This window comes from Thalassophryne amazonica, chromosome 4 (genome assembly GCF_902500255.1).
Source record: "Thalassophryne amazonica chromosome 4, fThaAma1.1, whole genome shotgun sequence".
NCBI lineage: Eukaryota > Metazoa > Chordata > Actinopteri > Batrachoidiformes > Batrachoididae > Thalassophryne > Thalassophryne amazonica.
Genome location: NC_047106.1, coordinates 125068548 through 125088547, shown reverse-complemented (window position 1 = coordinate 125088547; position 20000 = coordinate 125068548). Strand labels below are relative to the sequence as shown.

The window sequence follows — 20000 nt, the reverse complement described above, 5'->3', positions numbered from 1 at the left end:
GGATTGAGTACAGATTTTAATATTGCTGAATTTCTATGTTAATACTGTTTGCAGGTATCTGTAACTTGGTGAAATTAGGTCCACTGATAGTGCAACTGTTGGTGAGGAAATATGCCAGTCATACTTTGTTATACCCACAACAAAGCCACCTGTTATGCAAACCACTGCTTAGCCCGCAAAAAAGTATGCATTAAACATGCAAATCAAAGTTAGTGAAAGATATTAAAGTTAGAAATTCTGAGATTGGTCATGCCATTTGTCCAGCCCTGGTCATGCCAAACTTTAAACACTCTACCTTTTGACCAATTTATGGATTGACCCAGACACAGGCAGCACAGGCATCATTGAGCACTGCCACACTGGTGACATAAGGTCTGTTGTTCTGGAGGGTAAAGTCACTTAATGAGCGTTACCTGTATCAAAGCATTAGTGTGCTTTCTAAGCTCCTTACAGCATATTGTAAGCCTTCAGCTCATACGTTATCCATCTTAGACCATTAATGGATTAATGATGACGTCTCAATGGCATTGTTGGTACACTGACAGTGAGAGTAGTGTGACAGTTGTTATCCAGTGGTTGATATGTGTGTGTCTTGTCCTTCAGAGGGGTTTACACGAACTAAGCGGCGCTGTGTTCTTGAGAAGAAACAGCCGTACAGTGGCGATGAATGGTGCTCTGGACCAGACACAGAAGAGGAAGAGGACAAGCCACACACTGGAACTACCCGTGAGTCTGTCTCCTACCACTTAGTCCTCACTGACAGCTGTGTCACTGTGACCACAACTACAGTGTTTCATCTATGAGAGATGGAAGCTGGAATGCTGTACGGTCTTTTTGTTGTCAGTTTGCCTTATTTGACCTTGTGTTTTGGCTCCATCTAGTGTCAAGATGGAAGTCCTGTAAGCATGTTTTGGAATTAAACCTAAAATACCATTAATGTTTTCTTTCTCAGGGGATCGTGCTCTGGCTGGTGCTGTGCAGAGCATCTCAGATCGCCTGTCTGCGGGTCCCTTGTCTGACCCTGGGGGTCCTGTAATGGGTTGTGGGGTGGGACCAGGGATCAAGGCAGAAACAACTCAGCCTTCACAACAAATGGTGTACGTTTTCACAACAAGCCTTGCCAACAGGTGAGAAGTATTTTGGAATTCTGGAATTGATCTTTGCCAGGATTTACACAAGATGTCCACGTCAGCTAGAAGCAGTATAGTTACAGTTGTTTACAGTTTAGTTTACAGTTGTGGTTGGAAGTTTACATGCACTCATCATGGTCATGAATGTCATGGTAATTTTTGGCTTTGCCAGAGTGGAATGATTGTACAGCATACAGGTGCTGGTCATATAATTAGAATATTATGAAAAACTTGATTTATTTCAGTAATTTCATTCAAAAAGTGAAACTTATATATATATTATATTCATTCATTACACACAGACTGATATATTTCAAATGTTTATTTCTTTTAATTGTGATGATTATAACTGACAACTAATGAAAATTCCAAATTCAGTATCTCAGAAAATTAGAATATTAAGACCAATACAAAACAAAGGATTTTTAGAAATGTTGGCCAACTGAAAAGGATGACCATGAAAAGTATAAACATGTACAGCACTCAATACGTAGTTGGGCTCCTTTTGCCTGAATTACTGCAGCAATGTGTCGTGGCATGGAGTCGATCAGTCTGTGGCACTGCTCAGGTGGTATGAGAGCCCAGGTTTAGGAGTCTACAAAAGTAGACTCCTAAACCGAGCTGTTCAGATCATAAATGATCCTTCTGGCCACCCTGGAAGAGACACGTTTGAGCTTCTTCCCTCTGGAAGAAGGTACCGCTCTATTAGGTGTAAGACCTCACGTCATGCAAGGAGCTACTTCCCCCAAGCTGTGATCAGCCTGAACAGTGCACTTTAAGCCTGATTACCGCACCTTATCTTATTTTATTTATCTGATCTTAACTTTTAACTTGATCTCTGTACTTCGTATTTCACAGTGTCAATGTGTCTTTATGTGATTATTTGTTCTATGTCTGTCTGATGTTTTCTTTGTGTGTGACACAGTGAGCTTTTTGCGCATTCATTTCCTATGTGGTTTTTAACTACAAATGGCAAACTAATCATGAATCTTGAATCTTTGAGGTTGTTCTGATAGTGGCCTTCAGCTCTTCTGCATTGTTGGGTCTGGCGTGTCACGTCTTCCTCTTCACATAGATTTTTACGGGGTTAAAGTCAAGCGAGTTTGTTGGCCAATTAAGAACAGGGATACCATAGTCCTTAAACCAGGTACTGGTAGCTTTGGCACTGTGTGCAGGTGCCAAGTCCTGTTGTAAAATGAAATCTGTATCTCCATAAAGAGGATGAAGTGCTCTACAACTACCTGGTAGATGGCTGTGTTGACCTTGGACCTCAGAAAACACAGTGGACCAACACCAGCAGATGGCATGGCACCACAAAACCGTCACTGACTATGGAAACTTTACACTGGACCTCAAGCAACGTGGATTCTGTGCCTCTCCTCTCCTCCAGACTCTGGGTCCTTGATTTCCAAAGGAAATGCAAAATTTCCTTTCATCAGAGAACATAACTTTGGACCTCTCAGCAGCAGTCCAGACCTTTTTGTCTTTAGCCTAGGCAAGATGTCAAGTCAGCAGTCTTCCCCATGATTGTGTAACCTACAGAACTAGACTGAGAGTCCAGTTAAAGGCCTTTGCAGGTGTTTTGAGTTCGTGATTAGATTGTGCCACCAGGTGTCTTCAATATTCAACCTTTTCACAATATTCTAAGATATTGTGAGATACTGAGATACTGAATTTGGGATTTTCATTAGTTGGCAGTTATAATCATCAAAATTAAAAGAAAAAAAAACATTTGAAATATATCTCTGTGTATAACGAATGAATATAATATACAAGTTTCACTTTTTGAATGGAATTACTGAAATAAACTTTTTCATGATATTCCAATTATGACCAGCACCTGTACATTATTAATGATTTTAAAAAATGAGAATTGGGTGCACAAGTTTGAATTTATATTGGATCTTTTTTGAAATTCTGATCTTGATCATCTTTGCCCCCCCCCCCCCCCACCTTTTCCCTCCCCAATGATTTTTGGATTTTGCCAAACACTATTTAATTCACTGCTGCTGTTCAAGTTGCATTTAAATATTACAATATTTAATTGTTAATAATTGTAAAATATTATGTCCAACATTGGACACCTTGTTTTCATTCAGTTTTTTTTTTTCTCTCTCATCCGAAAGTGATCTGACGTGTGACTAAAAAACTGTGGTCTGCTCAAGTTCTGTGATCTGTGACACAAAAAGTGTCACAGATCACCAAAACCATGGCTTGGTTTTGTTGATCTGTGACACTTTTTGTTTCTACATCTGAAGTTCATCCCTGTGGCTGTCCACTGCTCCTAGTGGATGGATTGTGTCTTAAGTGTAACTAACGCATTGCCTGTGGAGATTCACGAGCTCGAGATTAGGTGGTGTTTATAAAAAAGGTAGCTGGCATTTTTCAAGGGTGGTAATAATTTATGCAAAGTTTTTATAATGAGTTGGATTCACGTGTTATTTCCTGTTAATTACTTTTTTTTTTTGTTTTACTTTAATGTACTGTCTTAATGTATTTATAAATTGTTTAGTTTCTTGTTATAATATACATATTATCACTATTGTTATTATTATCTATATTAGTCAAGTGGCCTCTGTGTGCGTGTATGCGGGCATGCGTGCATGCATATGTATGACTTCGATCATGCAAAAACCAGTGAGAGCTGCATTTGCCATTTGGTATGTGTTGGGTATTTTCTCCTCCAAACATTTTTAAAACCTTTAACAAGACAAACAGAGTCAAGAAACACCAGTGAGACAGAAAATCAAATATTACGCGCGGAGTGCGGCCAGGCTGTACACCAAGGCTACACTAAAGTCTGGCCTGCTTTTCCGCTCTTTTTATTAAGAGACGCCCTCATCACATAAACAAGAAACTTGTCCTAAGGGTGGGGGTAATGACGCAAGACAAGTTTCTTCCCATAACATAAACGCATACGTCAAGTGCAGCTGTAAGGAAGAACACTTCAGGTCAGCACATCTCGTTCGTCTGTTGCAGGTATCAGCTGTTCTGCATCTGCCTGAAGTGTCCTGTCTTCCACACTCCTTCACACTAAACACCACATCACAATAGTCAAAACGTTCTCTTGCTCCCAGTCGTTAGAGGCTGCGAAAACAAAGTTATGTTATAACAATAAGTACATCCAGTCCTTCATTCCCAGCTCAGATTGACCCCAGAGTGCTAAAACAAAATTGAATTCTCAGGATTGCATTAAGACAGGTGCAAAACAGCACATCTCCGTTCTCATGAGAAAGAAGACAAAGCTAAAACAAGGTTGAATAACACGTACGTTCTCAGGGTGAAGTGCAAAACAGCACAACACCGTTCTCATGAGAAAGAAGACAAAGCTAAACAAGGTTGAATAACACATACATTCTCAGGGTGAAGTGCAAAACAGCACAACACCGTTCTCATGAGAAAGAAGACAAATGTACAAACGTTTAACAGTGATAACATATATACAAAATCTTTAACATTCCCCTCCTGTTTATCGCCTGTTAAACATACAGTAGGCATCACTCAGCTTAGCACTTCTTTTTGAGATTTTCACTAAGAGGTTCATCATGGTATGTTTTCTCTATAGGCTTACACCCCAGAGGTGATGTCATCATTGTCACCATCATCGGTGTCTGGGTCATCATACTTCCATTGGTCTGGGTACAGGTCAGGAGAGCCATCGTCCTCCTTGTCGTCATCTGTCCCCAGAAGTGGATATGATGCTGGACCCCCTCCTGGTCCTGGACTTATTGCTGTGGTTATCATTCTATTTACAAGGCCTCGGAGACATGGAATACAACAACATCCACACAATGTTAGAATTGCAGCAAATACTGCTATAGACACTAATAGTGAAGAAATCAAAGACCTCCATTTTCCCATCCCTTCCAGCCACCAATCCCAGCCTTCGGTGTTTACTCCACTGTGCTCTTTCATCTTCCTGTTCAACGTCCTCAGCCCGTCAATGGCTTGAGTGAGACTGCCGTCTGCAGCCGTGTTGTTGGGAAAGAATGTGCAGCATTGTTCTCCGAACATGGCACAAACACCTCCTTTCTCTGCCAACAACATATCCAGAGCAATGCGATTCTGGAAGGCCATAAGGGACGTGGCTTCTAACTGTGAATGGACAGCCTTAAATCCTTCCTCAGTCCAATTTCCTAATTTCTGTACATTGTAGTGGATGTAGTTTATTCTGTCCACGTTTTTATTAATTGAGCACCACCAACAGATGGAAGATTCGAATCCAGCTGCTATTTGATTAACCAGTTTATACTCGTCAGGCACTCCCCTGGGGACTCCTATTGCGTCAATATATGTTGGATTTCCCACTCCTTTCCAATCTCTTTTCACTCTATGTCTGGCTACGTCTTTCTGCCAATCTTCAGGAATAAGAGAGGCTGCATATGTCGTAACGTCTTCAGGGGTCATGGGTATGGCTTCAACTGGTAACAATAATGATATTAATGCACAATAACCTGACACATTTCGTGGCAGTCTGTCAAAGATTCTGTTATCCCCACACCACCACCATACGTCACTCCTCCCGACAGGTTTGAATGTGGGAGTACTATGGACCACATTCTTACACCAGGCGGTGTGGTTTAAGCTACCCAAAGTCTTACTTGTCCCTGTCAAGTGTACACATGTATGGTTAGCATGCCCAACTTTGCTTGAGAATAAAGGTTTAATCTTAGTCAATTTGGTCACTGGATAGATCTTGTCCCACTTAAAACATTTGTTGTTTGCCGCAATGTATGTCTGTGTCATAGCAGTCAGTAGACAGTCTTTGGGTAATGCTGCCGGTATTACCTGTAATATAGGTCTGGGTCCCATACACACAACACAGTCCTTCTTTGCTGCTAGTCCTGCTTGTTCTGCCATTAAAAGCCAATTGTTATTTTGTCCACTAATTCCTGTAGTTACTAGGAACCAGTCATCTGCCTTCATGTCTTTTGTGCCTTGTACAGACACCCCCTTTGCTTGTATGGGCACCCCCTTTGCTTGTATGGACACCCCCTTTGACGTACTTAAGTCGGTCAATATTGGTTGCTGTACTCTATCTGTTTCACAGAGGAAGAAATGGAAATACGGATCTTTTCCTTGTTTGTATACCCAAAGGAGGAACAACCAACAGTCTCCCTCTATATCAGGTGGAAATATGGTTCCTTTTTCTGTGGTATTCACCACTATAGACAGCTTATCATCTGTTTGATACATTTTGAGACTTTGACTCTGGTACTTAGCCCACTCGGTTTGTGCCCATCTTGGTGTCCATCTACTCCATTCATCGGCTACCAACGTTTCCCATCTCCTATCTTGTTGATCGTTGGTCATATACCATGAGAAACTATTTCCGTAATTAGTCCCTCTGTCACCATCCGGCATTCCATGGATAAGAGCACTATATGGTACAGAGATGATCACAGAAGTATTTCTAGGAATGCAGGCCTGTACACCAAATCGGTATGCATTATTCCCATCACAGCTATGTACTGTGGCATTGATTATCGGACTGGGGTCTTTGTTACTTCTTTTTGGTCTCTGCAATCTGCGGATGTGATCCGTATTATCATGTCCCGTGCTCATGGCTTTTAATAATAATACCAATTCAAAAAAGAAAAGTAGCATAACAAGGACTGTCCGTGGGGTCCAGAAACCCCCTTTCTTTTTATCTTTTTCTTTCGCCATTTCTGCACACTACAGCACACCTATGTTCAGAACAGTGGCTTCTTAATGTCTTCTGCTAGCTTTCGTGTCTAACCTGGATCTTAACACCAAGCTCACACACTATTACTAGTCTTGTCCTACTGTTCTTACTGTTTGTCTGTGTCTGCAGAAATGACTTTCTTACAGTGAGTTAAATGAATCCATGTACTTCTTTCCCCAATTTTCAAAGCTGTGGGTGTTGTGAGTAGTACTTGATAGGGCCCTTCCCATTTAGGTGAATGCCAGTGTTTTCTCTTGATGCTTCTTATCAACACCCAGTCTCCAGGTACCACTTTAGGGTCCTCCTGTGGAGAAATGGGATCATCAGTGTTTGGAACTCTCCCTCGTTGTCCTTCTAACATTTTTCTCATGTAATCCGCCAAATTGGCTTCCTCAGGTACATCCCAAATTTGTCCATAATATGGCAATCGATATTTTCTGCCAAACAATGTTTCATACGGTGTCAACCCCATGGTACTAGTTATGTTTATATACATTTTTACCAAATCTACACAATGTGTCCATGGTCTGCCTGTTTCCTCCATTGTCTTTCTAAGTCTGTTTTTTACTGTTCCATTCATCCTTTCCACTAATCCGGCGCTTTGTGGATGATAAGCACAATGATTTTTGAGATTAACCTGTAGTGCTTCTCCTACGTATTGCACTATTGCATTAACAAAATGCGCTCCGTTATCTGAATAGACTGTTTCTGGTATTCCAAATCGTGGGATGATGTCTTTGCATAATGCTTTAGCCACTGTAAGTGAATCTGCATGTTTTGTAGGGAACAATTCTACCCATTTTGAGAAGGCATCAATTATGACTAAACAAAATTCCTTCCCTTCATGTTTACTCAGCTGTATATAATCCATATGAATCACTTGAAAGGGATATTGTGGTGTTGGAAATTTACCTCTTTGGGGTCTCAAATTGCCTTGTGAGTTGTGTTTTGCACATATCATGCATGCTCTACAATGCTGTTTTGCATATGCATCGAACCCATAAAGACAAAAAAATAGATTGCAATTGCGATATCATACCCCCTGATGAGACATGCGTCACGCCATGGCTCATAATAGCTGCCCATTTAAACATATTTTTTGGCAATATGGGTTTCTTTTGTGGTCATACGTACAAGTCATTTGCATACGTAGCGCCTTTAGCTATCCACATTTGTTTTTCTCTGTCTGTTGCCTGCTGTTGCATGTCAGCAAGCAGTGTACGACCTATATACAAATCTGGAGTTGTTTCCTGTATAACAAAAATAGAAGAAGCTGCTGCTGCCTCTTTTGCTACTCTGTCAGCAAAATCATTTCCTTTTGAAACACTGTCAGAGCCTTTAGTGTGAGCCGCACATTTGCATATAGCAATTTGTTGAGGCAACTTCACAGCTTGCAGTAGGGCAGTTAGGAGAGTGGCATGAGTCACTGGCTTTCCAGATGATGTCACCATTCCACGCTCTTCCCACAGTTTTGCAAACACATGCACTGTGCTGAAAGCGTACTGGCTGTCTGTATAAATTGATACGGCCGTACCTTGAAACAGATAGCAAGCTGCAGTTAAAGCAACTAATTCAGCTGCTTGTGCTGAAAATGACGATGGCAATGAAGCAGAATCTAATACTTCTGAATTTGTGACGACAGCATATCCAGATTGTGTTACATGGTGAATCTGGACATGGCACTATTACTCCTGCTGTTAATAAATCCTCTATTACTGGCCTGATTCCTTCAATTGCATCAGGTTTCAATGGATACTGTCTTACACATGGTCTGTATTCTGTTTTTGGCCTTATAACTACAGGTTGTGCATTTTTAATCAGTCCTACGTCTGAAGGACCTGTTGTCCACAATCCTGACGGTACTGAAGAGAGAAGATCATCTTCTTCAGGACTCAACTGAAACACTCAGGATTGTGAAGTGGACACATCAATGTGTGTTCCAGCTGTCAGCACCAATGAGACATTAACTGGCACTTTATACAATTTAGTTGATGGACTGAACTCCGTTCGTGGTCCAACTCTGCTCCAATCAGAGGCTGACAAAGCTGTTATGACTGTCAGTCCCAATTCTTGCCATTCTGTCAAATATGGCTTACAAAGTGACATATGTAATGGCATACCTGTGAATTTCAATTTTGATACATCTTCAGTGGCGCCTGTTACTGTTATGACGGCTATTGAGTTGCCATCATGAATCAAATCGGTCATTGTCAGTTTCACAGGTGAAACATTTTTCAATTTAGTTTCATAGTCACCATCCGGACCCGGAGGATCTTTATGCAAACATTGTGACATGCAGGTCAGGTGGTGACATCCGTTGTTCAGGATTTTTTAGTAGGGCTGTCGCTTGCAAGACGACATCTTTACCCCATCCTGTAGCATCTTCTTCTGAGATGTCAAATGTATAGTAATAATGGAATGTGGGGTCAGCGCTTTCTTCTCTTACCATGTTAACGCCTCCTGTGCGTTCAACAACTAATTTCCCTTGTTCCACAATTATGGACAAGCCCAATGCAGTCAATCCGTCTCGTCCTAGGAGGTTAACTGGACATTGTGGCATGCTCAACACTGACATAGTACACGTCAGGCCAAATGGATCTGTCAACGTTATGGGTTTGGTGATAGGGACGTCTGATGGTTGTCCATTTGCAGAGCGAACCCTAAAGATTTCGTTGCTTAATTGATGGACAGATATGTTGTCATTACATGTGGTTCTACATGCTCCTGTATCACAAAGGAATGTCACTGGTCGTCCATTTACCAACAAAGTCACTTCTGGTTTTGGTACCGGATTTCCCAGCAAGGCACACAGATCCATATCGCAATCAGACTGCCTATATGATGTGGAATCATGGATTATGGATTCTAGTCATTGTGGATACTGTGGCTGCGGAGGATTATTCCGTTGTGGAATTCCTCCTGCTGCTCCCTCAGTAGGTGGATTCGGACAATTTCTATACATATGTCCCTCTCTTCCACAGTTCCAACAAATCAGGGGACCACGTGGTGGCCCTCCCTGTCTGGGCTGCTGTTGTGGTTGCCATGGTCCTTGACGTTGTGGCTGTCCACCTTGTCTATTTTGCCATGGCTTTTTGGGGCGTTTGCACTGCTTCTGCTGTCTTAAGTTGCCCTGCTGGTAATATATTTCATCATCTCCATGTGCTACATACACTCCTTTGTCGCTGTTTCTTGTCTTTTTCTGTTTTAAGACTTCTTCTGCATGACAGCAGTGTGTATGTGTGTCTTCCAATGTGCCTGTAGGCAATCCAATCCAATGTTTCTGTATCCAAGCTTTTATATCCTTATTGGAATGTTGGATCAGAGCGTTTTTCAATTGTTGTTCATACACAGGTGTTTCTGGCAATATGCCACTATGGACCCTAAACACATTCTCAAATCTGCACCTAAACTCTGTCCATGGCTCTCCTTCTTTCTGAGTTGTCCTGGTAATTTCAGTATAATTTATCTTTGGTCCTAACACTCCTTTTGCACGTGTAATCATAGCTTCCACTCTTGTTTTCAAGACTAGATCATCATGTGTCAGTGGTACGCCTTGTTGATCTGCAGGATTCCAGTCTCCGCGTACCTGACTCCATTTAGGGCCACATGCTTTCATCCACACCTGTTGGACTTCAGGTCCATTAAGGTGGTAAGATGTTCTAATGTTTTCTATATCCTGCATAAATCCCTCAATATCGACATGTGGCGATGGTATCATGTCGACTGCTGCTTTGATATCATCAGCATTCCATGTCCGATAAACGAGCATGGTTGGTAGCTGTCCTGCTGTTTCTGCACGAGGATTTGGTACTTCTATCATAGGATAGGCACCTCCCTGATCACTATGTTCCACCATGGGAGGGGCTGTAGGCACTTTTGCTTGACTGCGTGTTTGTGGTTTTTCTGGTTTTTCTCTTTTTACCTTAGGTTTTACTGCCAAATCATACTGTGGTGGCGGTACATCGTCATCCTCTGGTAGAGGAGATAAAGGTCTCTTTGCCACCGACGGTCCAGCCGGCGGTGGTTGTTGAGGCTGTTCTGGCTCTCTGTGCTGAATTATCACATCTTCTTCTGCCTTACCCACAGCTTTCTTTTTTCTTGCTTTCTCTAATCGTCGCTTCTCTGCTCCTTTCTGTCTGTTCTCTGCTTCCTCCTCCCAAAATGCCACTAAATCTGCCCCTACTCTCTGCATCTTTTTCTCATCACCTTTATGTTCCCGTTCTAACTCCTTCTTCAGCTTTTGTATGCTGATCAGGTTCAGTCGTCCGTCAAAGTCATGTTTATTTATCCAGGTCTCCAATTTCTTTGTTGCTTTTGGATTTTTTGCCTCCATAAATTTCCAGTCGTCAGTTGATAAATTTTCCTTATTTTTAGACGTCTTACCCCCCATTTTTATTATCCCTTGTTATAATTTGGACTTCAGACGGGGGCACACCTAGGGTGTTCTAAATCTGAAGTTTTCACACTTTCTTTGGACGTGACAATTAATTTGCCGTCGTGTGGTTGATTCCTTTCACCTCCCCGTAGGAAGCGGAATCACTTGCCTCTGCTTCCACACGCACGGTTGTCACTAACGTTGTCCAAAGTATTACACACACACAGTTTTCACACAGTTATTTACACTTGCGCAAAACACTATTTACACATAGAAACACTCCTAATAATTGTACGCGCATTCTTATGTCAGGGGAGCTCACCCTCCTGTGAAATTTAACTAATGTCCTGCCTTAGGGGACTCCGCCGTCCCTGCCAAATTTAACTACTTTTTACAGTGCACGTATTTCTACCCGGGATTTCCTTTACGTATTAAAACAGAGGAGTCCCTTGGCCTTGGATTTACGTCTGGACTTGACGACCTCCGCTGGACACCTCCGGTGTTGTTGAGATCCCGGACGTAGCCCCCAGTCAATGTTGGGTATTTTCTCCTCCAAACATTTTTAAAACCTTTAACAAGACAAACAGAGTCAAGAAACACCAGTGAGACAGAAAATCAAATATTACGCGCGGAGTGCGGCCAGGCTGTACACCAAGGCTACACTAAAGTCTGGCCTGCTTTTCCGCTCTTTTTATTAAGAGACGCCCTCATCACATAACAAGAAACTTGTCCTAAGGGTGGGGGTAATGACGCAAGACAAGTTTCTTCCCATAACATAAACGCATACGTCAAGTGCAGCTGTAAGGAAGAACACTTCAGGTCAGCACATCTCGTTCGTCTGTTGCAGGTATCAGCTGTTCTGCATCTGCCTGAAGTGTCCTGTCTTCCACACTCCTTCACACTAAACACCACATCACAATAGTCAAAACGTTCTCTTGCTCCCAGTCGTTAGAGGCTGCGAAAACAAAGTTATGTTATAACAATAAGTACATCCAGTCCTTCATTCCCAGCTCAGATTGACCCCAGAGTGCTAAAACAAAATTGAATTCTCAGGATTGCATTAAGACAGGTGCAAAACAGCACATCTCCGTTCTCATGAGAAAGAAGACAAAGCTAAAACAAGGTTGAATAACACGTACGTTCTCAGGGTGAAGTGCAAAACAGCACAACACCGTTCTCATGAGAAAGAAGACAAAGCTAAACAAGGTTGAATAACACATACATTCTCAGGGTGAAGTGCAAAACAGCACAACACCGTTCTCATGAGAAAGAAGACAAATGTACAAACGTTTAACAGTGATAACATATATACAAAATCTTTAACAGTATGCTTATGTATTTTGGGTCAAGGATGAATGCTGTGAAAACAAAGTTGATATGACAATTTTATTTTTTTTTTAATTAGCAATTTTAGCTAACCAGTAAACAAACAATGGGCATTGCGCTGCAATGCACCATGGGAGTTCAGTGTTTTGAGGTTTTAAAGGTTATTCTGGTTCATATTAAGTGTTGTTAGTGTTATTGATGTGTTGTTTTTGTGGTTAAGTTGGTTTAGTCAGTTTAGTTTCATGTTGTTGGTACCATGAGTGAAATGTGTAGTATTTTTAATGTCTTCAGCCACTGTCAAATTAACAGCACCTGCTTACAGCAGCTGTGTGTGCGTGCAACTTCAGTCACAGAGAAACTGTGGCCAGGTCTTTGGGTATATGTACTCCCAAATCAGGAAAGATGACCCTCACGCACCAGTTCTGCTGGATTCTAAAAACACAGATGTTGTTGTGCTGGCTGCTCATGCAGCACACAAGATTGTTGGTATTCTGGGACTGAAATGCAAAAACACCATCCTTGACTCCTGCCTGCTTTGTGCAGAGGACATTGCTGCTGATATTGTACCACTGTATGTTCAACAGTGGTTGTAATACTACTGGTGCCTTCTATTGTCAAAGTAAACAATCAGTGTTTGACAAAGGTGTATGTGCAGAAGCCAGGCAAATGCTCAAGTCTGTGGGAAAAGTACTTACTGTTTCCAATGAAGTTCTGGGCAACATGGCAATATTCACCATCCGCTACATCTGTGGTGACAGAGTCAGCAAGACACTGGGACAGGCCAGAGCTCTGAAATGGAAAAATCTGAAAAATAAATCAAGAATCGTTCCTGACAGACACCCACAGCCTGAAAATGCAGAGAGTTAGCTATTGGTCCCATCTCTTTATTAACTTCAGCAAGGAAGACCTGGTTCCATCTTCACTCAACAGTAGCTGGACACTTGACGGTGGCAAATGTGTCCCCCTGAGGTACAGTAAGCCATGTCTAGCCAAAGACCTTCGAAATGTAGTTGAAGATGACATGCCAACTTCTGATGACAGTGATGGGGACGATAAATACATTGATACAGAGGATGATTGACTGAATTTCAATTATATGTTCATATTATGGTTGAGTTAAAGACATTGCCTAAATGTTAGTATAAATGTAAGACCCTGAACATATTTAACCCAATAAGGAATTTGATATTGTAAAACAGTGGCTGCTATTTTGTTGAGATGTGTTGGAAAGAAATGGAGATTTTGATGATTAACTTACTGTAGTTATGATATGCTCATCATGTACTTATGTAAGAATATCGACCTCGCATAACTTGATATATACTTGATATTGCCATTCCTGTAAAGTTAAGTTTCAACACATTATTTTCATTATGAAATGTGACTTTTCTTATTATTTAAGAAATTCTTTAAGAAATGTTGGTCAAATGTGATCCGTGTGATGAGGTTATCGGACAGCAGCTTGTCACGTCGCCCGTTGTGCAGTGCCTGAATCAGGGCTGCTAATTTGCACTGCTAATGTGCCCATTAAAGTTTGCTTATACCCAGCACCCATATAGTTAGCAGAGGGGGAGGTTTGTTTTTCCACGCAATGCACCTCAAAATTTGAGGGTTTTTTTCCTCCCCCCACTGTTTTTTGTCTTTGAGTACAACCAGGCTTGAAAAACAAATTTCTATAGGCAATAGTTGACATTTTAAGTGCAGCTCCTCCGAAACCACTAGAGCATCACAAAGGAGGAGTGCATCATCTGAATGGTTTTGTGTATGTGTACATATGTGATAAATATGTTTGTAGTAGGCAGCTTTCAAAACGTGAGTGAGCGAGAGAAGCCACAAAAACATCCATGACAACTCCGAGGAAGTTTTAGGCTTCTGTCAATATTGAACCATCTTACCATAGTGCAACGTTTGTCTGTTGCCTCACCAGTCACAGCTTTATGATGAAGCAGTGAAGACTCTTCATACAAGAAAACTAATAAGATCTAAGTTCAAGTCTCTCGTCTGCCTTCTGGTAAACTCAGTGAAATTTTCTTTTTTCTTTCAATTCCTCTGAGTCACTCTACCATGAAGCTGTATAACTGGGGATGCAACAGACAAAAGTTGCACGATGCATAGTTCCTCCAGTCACAGCTGCAGAAACCTGTAAATATAGTATACTAGAGTTGTCATGGGTATGTTAGTGGCTTCCCTCGGTCATCACCTTCTTGCACATTCACTTAGTTTTTATAACTGCCTACTCTAGGCAGAACTAAAACACAATACTGTGGTGTTTGTATTTAAAAGGTTGATGTAAATGATATGGCTTGGAAATGATCATGTATCCTTCAAGAAAGCTCTCTGTAGAAGTGAAAATTAAATCCTTGTATTAAGAATTACCTCTGAAAATGGAGGGACTATGTACTTTTTTAAAGGCTAATTCCTAAATGGTTAATGCAGAATTTTTTTTAACCCCCTTGAATTAAAGCTGAAAGTCAACACAAGCATCACATCTTGTTTCATTTCAACTCCATTGTGGTGTACAGAGGCAAAATTGCAAATGTCAGTCCAAATATGGAGGATTCATTTGCATCATACATGCAGCTTGCTCACAAATCTCTTGTATAATTTGTCTTGTATATTTGTTTTCCAGCGCTGCAGAGGCAGTACTGAAAGGACAAACAGATTCCATACTTCTGTTCCACCAGCAAAATGTTCCACGTACCAAGTTGGAGCAGGTCAGTAATAAGCAGATCAGAAATAAATTATTCAAATTAAAGTTTGTATGAAACAATAGCAGCAATCACCCCCCCCCCCCCAAACACCTTTGGAAGTGGTCAAATAATTAACATATTTGGGATGGTTAATTTGTATAAGATATATTATCGGGTCTTTGTTCTTGTTTCTATTGGCTGTTTTGGTCCTGCTGTGAATACCTGCACACGGAAAGTAAAGCTATACTCTACTACTCATAGCAATACTATGTTAGTAAAGGTAGATATGTTTATTACAACTTAATAGTTGCCATTCTTTGTTCCACAGGGCCACCCATCAGGGAAGATCCCTAGCATATCTGAGAAGATTAACTCCAGCAGCTCTCCACCCACAGGTACCCCAAAATCTCACAGAGGGACTCCTCAGCCACCCTCGGCAGGAGTTGCTGGCCCTTTGCACCCTGTGGGCACACCGTCATCAGCAGGACATTCAGACAATGAATCGTCTCAGACCAGACTTGGTGGAGTGTCCAGCAATAACATCGTTGCCCATAGGTCAGAGGGCGGAAGTATGGCTACACCTGGCACAGGAGATGGCGATGTCATGGGGGGCATGACGCTTCCTGTTGCTGCTCTCTCTCCTACAGGAAGCCCCTCTATCCTTTCAGCACATCTACAAAGTGAAGCAGGCCATAGGAGTGGGCTGACAAACACAGATGGTCTATCCAAAGAGCAGCTAGAACACAGGGAGCGTTCTTTGCAGACATTGAGAGACATAGAGAGGCTGCTCTTGCGCAGTGGGGCCAATGGATGCCCTGGAGATGCAGGAGGCTCCAACATCCCTCCCAATAACTCTTCCAACCTAAGTAACGCTAACAGTGATCGGAACAGCATTCTTGAGGATAGTGACAACTGCACTAATGCCTCTGGAAACTGCAATATTGGTAATATGCTGTCATCTGCTTTGGCTCCATTGGGTGGCATGAAGAAATATGATGAACCTCTCCAGTCAATAATTTCACAAACACAATCTCTTGGTGGGCCTACCATTGACGACCCACAAATGGATTCTCACCATAACCTACCGCAACACTCTTATCACCAGCTTTCTTCTCCTGTGATGGACATGGGACCTTTACTTGGACCTGAAGGGCTGACTCCAGAACAAATGGCATGGCGGAAATTGCAGGAGGAGTACTACCAGGAGAAGAGGCGACAGCAGGAAATGCAACCCTCGACGCATCCCCAGCAGTTACGAATGATGACAGAAATGGGAATGCACGGAGGACCCATGATGATGAGAGGGCCGCCTCCTCCATACCACAGCAAGCCTGGAGATCAGCAGTGGGGTTCTGGGACTGTGATAGGGGGAGGAATGGGTGGAAATCCACGTATGATAGACATGCACCAAGAAGGACCTCGTGGCCCAAGGTTCCTGGGACATGTGCAAAGAGGGCCACATGGAGGAGGGGGTTTTCCAGGTAGCCCAGGTGCAATGTTATCAATAGAGGGTATTGGGCCTCAGAGGCCCACTCGACCAGGTATGATTTGGCTAGATGATATGCCCAACATGGGGGGTGGTGGTTCTTTTCATGGCTGCTATCCTGGTGGACAATGCACACCTTCCCAACACTTTCAGGGTAATGCTGAACATCTGCTAACACGTGAGGAAATGTTTCGCATCATGGAGAAACGACAGATGCAGGGACTCCCAAGGTTTGAACTTGAGCGGTTGGCTAAACAGAAACAGGGAAGCCTGGGGTCGAGAATTTTGGATAATCCTGGGGGCCCAGATTTTCCCACTTTAGGAATGGCACGGTGTCCACCTTCCACTCGAGGTGATCCTATGGATTTTCCTGCTCCACGGGAGATTATGGTTTCTCCTGGTGGTGGAGGTGTTCCCCAAATTAGAGATTTAGGGGATTCTCCATTGGGAAATGCCCTCACAATGAACATGAATCCACAGCTGAATGTGCAACAGCAACAACAAATGTTATCTCAGAAGCTCAGAGCAGGTCCTGCTGGAGGGGTGCCTTTAGGTGAGATGTTAAGCCCTAATGAGATTTCACATATTAGGTCTTCTCAAAATGGAAGAGGAGTAAATAAGGGAGTGATACAAGGACCTGATGGCTCCTTCCAGTTTCCCAACCAAGGTGTTTTCTCTGGAGGACAGATGGAAGGATCCTATCTTCAGCAGCCTGGCTCTGAGATATTTGCTCCCAACCAGCATGGCCCTCCTCAAATGGGGAGTACATCACGACTAACTCACATGCCAATGACTGGACACCTTAGGGGAGCAGATCTTGGTGCCAGGCGCCCATCTGACTTGTCAATCAATGTTAACCCCTTAGGCTCTCCTGGAGTGCCTCCTCATCATCAGCTGAAATCTCCATCTCTTAGCCAGGAGCCATCTCCTTTTCTGCCTTCCCCCTCTGCTCCAGGACTGAAGTCACCTTCAAGGATCTCTGCAGGTCAACACCCCCCTCTACCCCCTGCCTCTGGTGCTGGGACACCTACTTCCATGAAGTCTCCTCAAGTGATGGGGGCTACTTCCCTTGGGATACACTCTCCCTCTGCCTCTCCTGGAAGACTTAAGTCCCCAGCCATGGCTGTTGGTTCTCCAGAGTGGACATCTCCGAAAACGGCTCTTCCAAGTCCAGGTGGTCAACCCAGTGGAAAGGTAGTAGGAAATGAAGGATGTACTTCCACTGAGACAGGTACAGGTGCAATCAAAACCAAGACTCATCATTTTGTTCTTAATCACAGATGTGTCTCTTATATGCTGTGAAGTTGATGTTTGTTTCTGTTCTGTGAAGGCCAGTCGCTACCTCCTCGGAGTTCCAGCTCTACCCCCATTAGCCAACCAGGCTCTATGAATCCCAGTATGCCTTTTACCTCCTCTCCAGATGCCCCTCCATCCCAAAATCCTTTGTCTCTGATCATGTCTCAGATGTCTAAGTATGCCATGCCCAGTTCTACTCCTCTCTACCATGATGCAATTAAAACAATTGCCACTTCAGATGATGAGATGCTGCCAGATCGACCTCTTTTGTCTGGCATCAACCTTGGAGGTATAGTATTCTTTGTTTTGTTTTGTTTTTTGTTTGTTTTTTAAAAGAAAATGCAAATGTCTGATTCATGAAATGTGTGGGCGTCACTTAATTGTTTTTACCTTTAACAAATCATTATGAGTTAGAATGAGTTCACTGTTCACTATAGGAGTTCACTATTCATTAGCGTCAGGAAATACTCAAATCATCCTGTCAGGTCAAGTGATTGACCTACAAAAACTAACTTCTGCAAAGAAACATGAGTCATATGAGACCAAAGAATGTGTTTAAATATATAAATGTTTTTAAAATCACACACAATGTTTTTTATTTATTTATTTAATTCTGTGCACTGTCAGATAACTTCAGTGGGTGTGGCAATCCCAGAGGACAGTGTGCAGAAGTTTTCATAGAAAAGGTCATGTTGTCACTACAGTGGCCCCATGTATCCACTCCCAGTAAGGATACATTGATGTATGCATGACCGTTAAGTTGTAACTGTATGTTACCTGTGTATTTATGGCACAGTGACCTGCTCAAGTATCCACACATACATGGAACCATAAGGTGTCCTTTCCAAAGTAAGGAACATACGTGCAAGTGCACATACAACCCTGCACTGTCACTAACCTTAAACTAGGAGCGCCACACTCGGAGAGCGTAAACCTCCACCAACACTAGTTTCAAATTCCACAAATTTTTACCTTGGAAAACATTTTTCAAGGTTTAAGTCCTGTTAGAAGTGGCTTAAAAAAAGATAAATTAGATGTGATCAAATACCAGGAGTATGTATTTAGTTCATGCACTTAAATCAAAGTTGTTTTTGTTGTTGTTTTGTTTTTGTTTTTTGCTGTTTTTATTTTCCTTTTTTTTTTTCTCAACTTTTTCAGTTTCTACATTTTGGTTTCTAAATTAAGTATTGGTAGTTAATAATAACTAAAAGACTGATGGTATGGATAAATCCCCCCCACAATGATAGAGTAGTGTTTTTATTTTACACACATGCTGTTGAGCAGAATTTCTGAACAGATCCAGGCCAGCCAAAAGGGGGCGCCAGAGGTCTCTACACCTGGTTCATTGCTCCTGACAGGTACAACCCCTGGCATTAATTATGGAATCACCGGCCTCGGAGGATGTTCATTCAGTTGTTTAATTTTGTAGAAAAAAAGCAGATCACAGACATGACACAAAACTAAAGTCATTTCAAATGGCAACTTTCTGGCTTTAAGAAACACTATAAGAAATCAGGAAAAATAATTGTGGCAGTCAGTAACGGTTACTTTTTTAGACCAAGCAGAGGGGAAAAAACTATGGACTCACTCACTTCTGAGGAATAAATTATGGAATCACCCTGTAAATTTTCATCCCCAAAACTAACACCTGCATCAAGTCAGATCTGCTCGTTAGTCTGCATCTAAAAAGGAGTGATCACACCTTGGAGAGCTGTTGCACCAAGTGGACTGACATGAATCATGGCTCCAACACGAGAGATGTCAATTGAAACAAAGGAGAGGATTATCAAACTCTTAAGAGGGTAAATCATCACGCAATGTTGCAAAAGATGTTGATTGTTCACAGTCAGCTGTGTCTAAACTCTGGAACAAATACAAACAACATGGGAAGGTTGTTAAAGGCAAACATACTGGTAGACCAAGGAAGACATCAAAGCGTCAAGACAGAAAACTTAAAGCAATATGTCTCAAAAATCGAAAATGCACAACAAAACAAATGAGGAACAAATGG

The 20000-nt window shown here is 42.1% G+C and overlaps 1 protein-coding gene across 1 annotated transcript in view; it reads left to right on the top strand.

Annotated features, from left to right (window-relative positions):
* bcl9l (bcl9 like) overlaps positions 1 to 20000 on the top strand; it is a 114121-nt gene that overhangs the window by 83840 nt on the left and 10281 nt on the right. Inside the window, exons 4-8 of the mRNA XM_034168492.1 lie at positions 604 to 726; positions 953 to 1127; positions 15147 to 15231; positions 15536 to 17924; positions 18024 to 18278. Of these exons, the coding sequence (XP_034024383.1) occupies positions 604 to 726; positions 953 to 1127; positions 15147 to 15231; positions 15536 to 17924; positions 18024 to 18278 (3027 nt within the window). The remainder of the gene's footprint in view (positions 1 to 603; positions 727 to 952; positions 1128 to 15146; positions 15232 to 15535; positions 17925 to 18023; positions 18279 to 20000) is intronic.